Source organism: Aythya ferina (assembly GCF_964211825.1).
Source record: "Aythya ferina genome assembly, chromosome: 5".
NCBI classification, from domain to species: Eukaryota; Metazoa; Chordata; class Aves; order Anseriformes; family Anatidae; genus Aythya; species Aythya ferina.
Window position 1 is genome coordinate 11708188 of NC_140301.1, and position 9142 is coordinate 11717329.

General features: G+C 42.2%; 1 protein-coding gene across 1 annotated transcript in view; it reads right to left on the bottom strand.

Annotated features, from left to right (window-relative positions):
- LOC311438026 (acyl-CoA (8-3)-desaturase-like) overlaps nt 1-9051 on the bottom strand; it is a 35168-nt gene extending 26117 nt beyond the window's left edge. The window contains exons 1-4 of the mRNA XM_084521994.1: nt 8892-9051; nt 6944-7283; nt 2002-2206; nt 1683-1810 (exon numbers count right to left, since the gene is read on the bottom strand). Of these exons, the coding sequence (XP_084378120.1) occupies nt 1683-1810; nt 2002-2082 (209 nt within the window). The 5' untranslated portion in view covers nt 2083-2206; nt 6944-7283; nt 8892-9051. The remainder of the gene's footprint in view (nt 1-1682; nt 1811-2001; nt 2207-6943; nt 7284-8891) is intronic.
- Nucleotides 9052-9142: the final 91 nt, after the last annotated feature.

Here is a 9142-nt window from a genome sequence, read left to right on the forward strand (position 1 = left end):
AATATTCCTTATTCATGTATAACAAACTAATTTAACATACCTCTTAAATCTGTCTAATCCTACCTCAATTCTTGAAAAGCAGGTACTGAACTCCCAAAGCAGCAGAGAGAAACAGATTTCATATGAGCCTCTACATCCAGATATCAATATATGCAGATGTCAGAACACAACAATTTTTAGGAAGAGTTCCAAAACTCATGATAGGATAGAAAAATACTTAAAAATAACAAAAATGCTCAGAAGGCATTTGAGTTTTGCAGGAAAGTTTTCAGTGATGGTGATGAACATCACAGGTTTTTGAGTGGTAAAGACAGTAGTCAGAAAACATATAAGAATTTGGACGTTATCCTATGATGACTGCAAAATCATTTCTACAAGACCCAAGTAGTAAATACTCTACAAAGGCATCTGCCTTTTTGTTGAATATTTTAATTTCATGAAACAGCAAAGAGATTAAATATTTATATAGCGTATGTTTATTGCTTCACAGTGTTTTTTTTCCACTATTCACATGAAAGGATTCTTGATATCATCTGCAAGTTTCATGCTCCTGATTTTTGAAGGACAAAATAATGAGGTAGAGCAAACTATTTCCGTAGCTCCCCTGTTACTGAGAAAAACCTCCAAAATATTTACACTAGACCCAAACAACTGGAACCAACCAATCAAACTGAACTGAATTAAACTACTGAAATCCATTTTGCCCATCCACACTGTGCCTGACTCACTTCTGTTAAAAGCAGAAAGAGATGAGAACTAATTTCCTACACTTCCATTCTAGATACTTCATGTTCATGCTAATATATAACCATGAGAGTTCTTTCAGAAGATAACTGGCTAAATTTTTCCAGGTTTCAGCTAACAGTTTTCTATGAATAAACACTTTGCATAAGCTCTCTTCCCAGGAGTCTTTCTGAGACAGTGGAGCTGGAATTTTCTACATGCATTAGAGAACTGCAATTTCTTTGCTTATTACTAGCTGAAGGAGAAAGACACAATTAAAGCGCTTTAGCTAACCAAGAGGCCCTTTCTTTGTCCTGTGAGTAAACAGAATTGCTGGGGAAATAAAAGATAAAGAGACCTTACTTAGCCTAATGATATTTCAAATGACAGGAATGAGGGGGAGACGTGTTCATGGTTTTAATTTTTATGAAAGTAAAAAATTTACAATTAAGAAATAAGTTGCTATGCTTGTGCTATAGTGGTGCTAGACTTAGGTGCAAAGCAGCTCCCACAACCAAAAAGACCACAAGGGAACATCTGACTCGCTATCTACAATATCACTAACAACATCTAACACTAATCAAGTGGGCTGACTCATTCTTTGGAAGGGTTTCAAGGTGCTTACCATGCTCGTCTAGCAACTTAGAGAACTTAAGTACTGATTTTAAGACCTTACTTCCCAGGACCTAGCACCTAAGCATCATGATAAGCAGGTCTGAGGTAGGTGTTTAAGGTAGATACATCAAACTGGAACCTTGGCATGAACGATAGACCATGAGATTGTCAGACCTTCAAACATTCTGCCTAAACCTGTGACAATTTCCAAAAAGTGACAATCCATGTTTTTATACTTCAGTCTATAGCTTTCTGTCTTTAAAATCTTTTATGGCATAATCTTTTTATGACTATTTGCTTCTCCGGGCTACATCTTAGCATTGTCCAGATGCCCCCACACTCACCTCCACTGAGAGCGTCTTTCCCAAGCTGAACAAGAAGGGTGCATACTGAAATCTGGGTCTTTGTGGAAATAGTTGGGTTTGGCATGGTGCTGGTTGTGGAGATGATTCCACCAGCTACCAGGTAACCCCTGCAGGAAAAGTCAAAGACCAGGAATTCAAATTCAAAAAATATCAGCAATTCCATCACTATTTATTCACCTGTTATTGAACGCTGCACTGCACTTTCCTCACAAGCAGTGCGGCCTGAATGTAGTGACACTCCCATTCAGTGCTTCAACCAGATTAGCCCCCCAGAACATTCCCACAGCAAGGCAATTACCTTCAGAACATTTATCACAATGATCTGCAGCAGACGATTCCATGTAAGGCTTCCTGAAGACAGAGCAGCGTCCCAGATCATGTTGGAACCAGCCCATCCGGATTTAGAAGACAAAAGGATCACCAGCAAAACTGAATCACAGCTGTGTTGTATGAATTTGCTCCTGGGAGCCTCTCTAGCTCCACAGCGTTAGTTCATTTCCCTTCTGCTTGGAGGAAGAAACACCACTTGCAGTCCTATCTGCTCAGTGCTGAGAACTTCCTTCCTGGCCACTGTCCATCAAAGCTGCTCATGCCAAACATGGATTTCATTGTAGCAGCAAAGTGTCATTACAATTAATATGACTGTTTGTGGTGGTTTTACTCAGGTGGGCAGCCAAGTTACTTCACGGGCTGCAGGGGGATATCCTGCTTCACCATGGGCCTCACCACAGGCCGCAGGGGACTTCTGCTCCGCCGCCTGGAGCACCTCTTCCCCTCCTTCTTCACTGACCTTGGTGCTTGCAAGGCTGTTTCTCACTCCTCTCTCTCTCCCAGCTGCTGTGTAGCAGCATTTTTTTTTCCCCATCTTAAATATGCCCCTGCAGTCGCGAACAACACCACTTATTGGTTCGTCTCTGGTCAGCAGTGGGGCCCTTGTCTAAGGGGCAGCTTCTGGATTCTTCTCACAGAAGCCACCCTGCTACCAAAACCTTGCCATGTAAATCCACTACATTCCACCCCTCGCCTCTGTGAAAAGCATATTTAAGAATAATCACAATATACTCTTACTTTACGATCATCACAATCATCACTTACATCAAAAAGAATTCCCACACCAAAACAAGCATAACATCATCGCAACACCGATGAAGTGGACAATGTACCCACACTCCATTCCTTGTCCCTTCACCACACTACCGTGAAACATATTCCTCACAAGTACTGCTTTCTTAAATTCCTCACAACTATTACATTTATAAAAACATACAGTCCGAGTTTTGCCTATTACTTCTCTCAACTATCATCCTTATCTCAACTGCCTCAAGCCCGTGTTGGGCACCAAAAAGCACTGTGGTGGTTTTACTCAGGTGGGCGGCCGAGTTTCACCACAGCCACTCTCTCACTCCCCCTCCTCAAAGGGAAAGGGGAAGAAAATACGATGCAAAGGGCTCAAGGGTTGGGATAAGGACAGGGAGATCGCTCAACAATTACCATGACAGGCAAAACAGACTCAGAGTAGGGAGACAGTAAGATTCATTGCCTGTTACTAACAAGCTAGAGAAGTGAGAAACAAAGTAAAGAAATCAAAAACGCCTTCCCCCTTCTGCCCTCTTCCAGCTCCTCCCCACAAGCAACACAGGGGAACAGGCAATGGGGGCTTCAGTTAGTCCTTACACTTTGTCTCTGCCACTCCTTCATGGTCACTCTCATCCTCTGTGCCGTGGGGTCCCTCCCACAGATGCCGTCCTTCCCGAAGTGATCCTGTGGGGGCTTCCCACAGGCAGCAGCTCTTCAGGAACTGCTCCCACATGGCTCTGTCCCACGGGGTCCATCCCCCAGGAGCAAACTGCTCCAGCACGGGTCCCCCACGGGCGGCAGCTCCCCCCAGCCCCTTGCTCCTGTGTGGGCTCCTCTCCACGGGCTGCAGCTCCGGCCCGGGGCCTGCTCCTGCGGGGGCTCTCCATGGGCCGCAGCCTCCTCCTCCAGGCCACATCCACCCGCTCCACCAGGGGCTCCTCCACCCATGGGGGGGCTGCAGCGTGGAGATCTCCTCCGTGTGGGACCCACGGGCTGCAGGAGGACAGCCTGCTCCACCAGGGGCCTCACCACAGGCTGCAGAGGACCTCTGCTCCAGCGCCTAGAGAGCCTCTCCCCCTCCTTCTTCACTGACCTTGGCACTTGCAAGGCTGTTCCTCACTACTCTCTCCCAGCTGCTGGGAGCAATGCTTTTTCCCCCCTTTCTTAAATCTGCTCTCACAGAAGTGCAAATAACATCACTTACTGGCTCGGCTCTGGTCAGCAGTGGGACCCTTACCTAACACAGGGCAGCTTCTGGATTCTTCTCACAGCAGCCACCCCTATGGCCCCATGCTATTAAAACCTCGCCACATAAACCCACTACACTGTTACAGCGTGTCTTTGACTGCCATTGCAAATATATATAATTTCCAAGTAACCATCTAGAAAGCGTAAGACTTTCTAAATCCAGAGCTTCCACTCCTTTCATGAATGGCTGGGCACACACAGGGTTTCAGCACTACTTGCTTAGAAGCAAGACTTTCCTCAGAAGGCTTCAGCCAGCAGCCCTGCCCTGTGGATATGGACTGAGGAATAGGGAAAAACATCAGTGAACGATGTGTCTCTTTGCCATGCTTAGAATACAATGATGTTTCTGAAATCCTGTCTTTATTACACTAGGGCCAAAGGAAATGTATGTTGAAGTTCTATACACAGCAGGAGTAACTGGTTGTCTCTTACAGTTCCCTGTTTTCAGAATAATTGATATTCTGGGCAACTGAATTACAGCAGTGACACAAACTGATCTGTTCAAGAACCATTCATAGTACCGGTTTGAAAATGAAATACAAAATATGGAATAACAAGAATAATAATGAAAAAAAAAAAAAAAAAAAAAAAAAAAAAAACACAAAACAGAAAACTCCAGATAAACTACAGCTCTTCTTTAACTTATCTCTTCAGTGAATGTTCCAGAAGAAAAGTGAAGACACTGACTGTACTCCTTTATCTTCCAGAGAGAGTAGATACCGCATAACTTATTTTAGCTCTGACAATAAATGGGGGTTAACTGTTAGTCAGAAGTAAAACAGATCTGCACACTTCTGGACAGGAATAGGATTTCCCTTGCACAATCTGTCACTCCTCTTGACTTTCTGTTCAGATAAGGCCCATCTTTGAGCTCTTTAGTCTAGAAGTCAGAGAAAGGTGCAATTTTGAACAGATGAGCTTTCTACAGACACCTAGTGGCCATTTGTCAAGGTGAATTATCAGAAACCCTGTCCAGACTCAGAGGTCTAAGGAAATCGTTCTGTTATGCTTCTGTGCTCCTCACCCCGCAGTTTTTTGTACGTTTTTATAGAGGTTCCTCTTCCCAGGAACTCTAAAACTGAATAAAACAGTAAGTATACGGTACCTTAAAAAAGGAGCCAGAAGCCTTTTATGCATAAGTTCATATAAACTATTTCAGTTTTATAGGTCTGTATCTGAGAAATGAAAGTTTTTCCATCCTGCTATATGTTGATTATCCTCTCTGCTCTTAGGCTCTGATTAACAACTTATGAGAGATGAACTTTTAGGAAATCACCTGCAATGCATCTGACCCCCAACATCTGACGTTAGTGTAATGCTCTGCAAAGCATATTGTCTATATTTGTGAAGTAATTCCTATAGAGGAAGATAATTTGCACCATACACATAAAATTATAATCTGTATTGACCAGGAGTACTTGGTAAAAAAATAAAAAAAAAATAAAAATCCTGGACTTCAGGCAAAGTACAGGAGACAGCAACACAGATCACCAAAATGGCTTGGTTTGTCTGGACTAATGTTGTTAAGCCAGACAACCTCAATGTTTGTCCCTACTGCTGCAGCAAGCTCATTACAGCATGGCACAAAACATCAGCTGAAAGGATTATGTACATTTAAAATTGGCACATTAATCTTTAAAAATACAGTTTTTGTGGAAAGAATTTTAGCATGGGCAGCATGCTTAACTCTTTTTAGAGAAGACTGCAGTGAGCTGGTATACACAAGTTTTACTTGAAAAGAATGACAGGGAAGATTACAGGCTGGTGAGAGCACATCCTTTCACAATTTGAAAGCAGAGGCTTTCTCTGCCTGTATTATCCAGATCACCAAACAAATTTCGGAGTTCTCTAGAAAAGCCCAGATAGCTAGCAAAAGCCACAACAGGCATGTTTACCCAGAGATAGTATTGAGAAATCAATTGAAGTGAATTTGCAGCACACTCAACATTCTGCAATGACTTCCCATGCACCTGCCAAAATCTATGCCGTACTCATCTGGAAGCTCATATGCAACAGAAAACACACCATGATTTCCATGTCTTTTTCTCTAAAGACATGTATGGTATCACCTATCTTGAAACAGTAATATAGAACCATCTCTCCTAGATGTGCAATTTTATGTTTGGCTGTGCCAAAGCATTTCTTTTGCTTGTACTCAGCTACCTGGATAATCAGTGTTGCACCGTATCTGTGATTTATCCTTCTTATTTACAGTCTCCCAAACTTTATTAATAAGAATAACTAACAGTACTTATTAGAACTAAAAAATAGTATGCGTCTAAGAACCAACCCTGACAGAGTTCATCAAGCTCAGTGGAAATGAGTACAATTTCTGGTGCCGATTACATCATGGAAATTTTTCGTCCTTCTATTCTGGAATATTTAATGGATTTCGTGATGATATTGTACTATTGTAGTGACCAAGGACACATCTGTAAAATGCACTGAAACACCACATGTGTATTTAAAATAGATGAATTCAGTAGCAAAAAGTTTTACCTTGGTGAAACACCAGAGTAATGTAGTCGCATCATTCCTGTGTTGAATTGGGCAGCTATAGCACTCTGCCCAGAATTAGGGCAGGCCTCTGCCCTGACCTCTGCTGCATAAGCTAGGTATGCCATCACACTGCTGCCCTGTAGCTCATCTAGTTCTAAAAACTTCTTCCACGGGCAGGAACATATTGCCCCAGATCAGGCTGCCCAAAGCCCCACTCTTGAACACTTCCAGGGAAGGAGCATCCACAGCTTCTCAGGGCAACCTGTTCCAACGTCTCACCACCCTCCAAGTGAAGAATTTCTTCCTGATGTCTAATCTAAATCTACCTTCATTTCGATCAAAACCATTACCCTTTGTCCTGTTATTACCTGCCCTGATAAAGAGTCTCCATCTTCCTTATAAGCCCCTTTGCTTACTGAAAGGCTGTAGTAAGATCTCCCTAGAACTTCCTCTTCTCCATGCTAAACAAATCCAGCTCTCTCAGCTTTTCTTTGTAGGCTCCAGCCCTCTCATCATTTCTGGGGCCCTCCTCCGCAGGGCTGCTCTCAATCCATTCATCCCCCAGCCTGTACTGATGCTTGGGAGTGCCCCAGCCCAGGTGCTGGAGCTTGTTCTTGGCCTTGTTGAACTTCATGAGCTTCACGTGGGCCCACTTTTCAAGCCTGACCAGGCCCCTTTGGATGGCATCCCTTCCTTCTATCCTGTCAACTGCACCTCTCAGCTTGGTGTCATCTCCGAACTTGCAGATCCTCCTGTCTGCGTCATTAATAAAGATATTGATGTTGGAGTAACACGGGATATGCATGGAAACATATACGTGATAAATTTGATACAGAAGCAGATGTTCAATCTAGATAAAATTAGAGTGGTTAGTTACTTATTAGTTGATTTTGGACAGCTGTAGAGGTAAATATTTGACAGAAAGCAAAATTACTTACCCTGTGTCTGGCTTAATGAGAAAAGCTAATTAGATTAGAACAGACAAGCTGTTCCATAACTTGTATTTTTTTTTCCTGTTAGGAAAAAAGTGTAGCTCACACTCTGTAAGAGAGAAGATACCCTGACTAAAAAGTATGCTTCTTTTTTCTTGTCCTTCACTTCACTTTCTGCTACTGTTCACAGTACTGTTGATAACCATGGAAGAACCCAAGGAGTGTTTTTTGGAATGAGGACAGGAAGTCTTCAGGGAAAAAAAAAAAAATGTATTGAAGTTGCTCTGCTTTCTCTCTTCATTAGTCTTACCCCCATCTTCCTTTCACATCATTCTGGGACTACTCTTCTCTCTTACTTGCCTTGTATCAGTGTTGCACTGTATTAAAGATAGCAGTCACCGTTTCTTACAAAACCACAACCAGAGCTCATAGGCATTAGGGAGTCTGATATTTTCTCTTGGTTTTTGACTGCCCCTTTACCTTATGGACAGTCCACTTACCTGATGCTGGGACTTGTTCTCAGTGCAGATATGAACTTAAATAAGAGACATAATTAGGAAGGACCAGAAAAGCAAAGTGGATTGTGTTTCTCACCAGTGGCCGATTCTCCTCCAACTACTTAAAGTGATCAGTTACTTTAAGTGATCAGTAGAATAACAGCAAGACTGGAGCCTTTAAACACTCAAACTTCAGTTCTCTGTGAGGCTGCGACGTCCTGTGTCCCTTTCGATGCCTTACTGCCACCAAGTGGCTGTTTTGCAGTGCTTAGGTTCCATGTTTTACTGATGAAGTGAAAGGGATTCCACTAAATGGCAAGTTTGTCCCTAAAACGTGTATTCCAGTGCATGTTCAGAGAAACTGAAAGGAGTTTAGGACTTGCATTTTGATATTGTAAAGTTTCAATATCAAACATCTTAGAGAAATCTGCAACTGAGGAATTTAAACAGCCACAACTGATGACAAAAATTCAAGAGTTGTCATAGAACTTTTTTATCCACGTAAGCTGTCCTGGATTGTTTCTAGCCAATTCAGTGTATGCAGAACTACTTATCTTGATTCAGCTTCCCTTTTGGTCTTACCCTTCTGGATGTGAATCGGTTCATCATGTTATTTTCCCTGGTTAGTTGGGCACTTGGTTTACTATATTGTGGATGTTTCCTCTTCACAGGGACAGAGAAAAGGAAAGAGCCTCCAAAGTCTTAGGCACTAAATGGAACTTAGGCATATTGCTGTCTTCAAAACTGTTAATTTTTAGATCATCGTAGTCCTGGGGGTAGCTTAAATTTATTTGAATTTTCAAAATTGAACATCCAGATATTGATGTTTTGACTCTGGGCATTCAAGACAAAAAGCTGGGCAACACCAGTACTTCAACATTGGTGAGTATTTACAACTTACTTGACATACAAGCACATTTTTTTTTCCTACTTACCTCTCGTCACAATTCATCTGATAAGTACTCTCAAAGAAAACTTCATGTATTGAGCTGAAGCCTCCAAAACACACCGGAAGTACTCGCATCCTTATAAAGTATATAAAAATATATATTTGACTAGAATACTCTATCTAGCAACGAGAAAAACATAAAGTCAGTTCTCTCTCGTGTCAAAGATCAAAAATTTGTCCTGACAAAAAAATACCTTTCTTGCTTCTTGAAACCATTCTTACATGTCTGAATTAAAG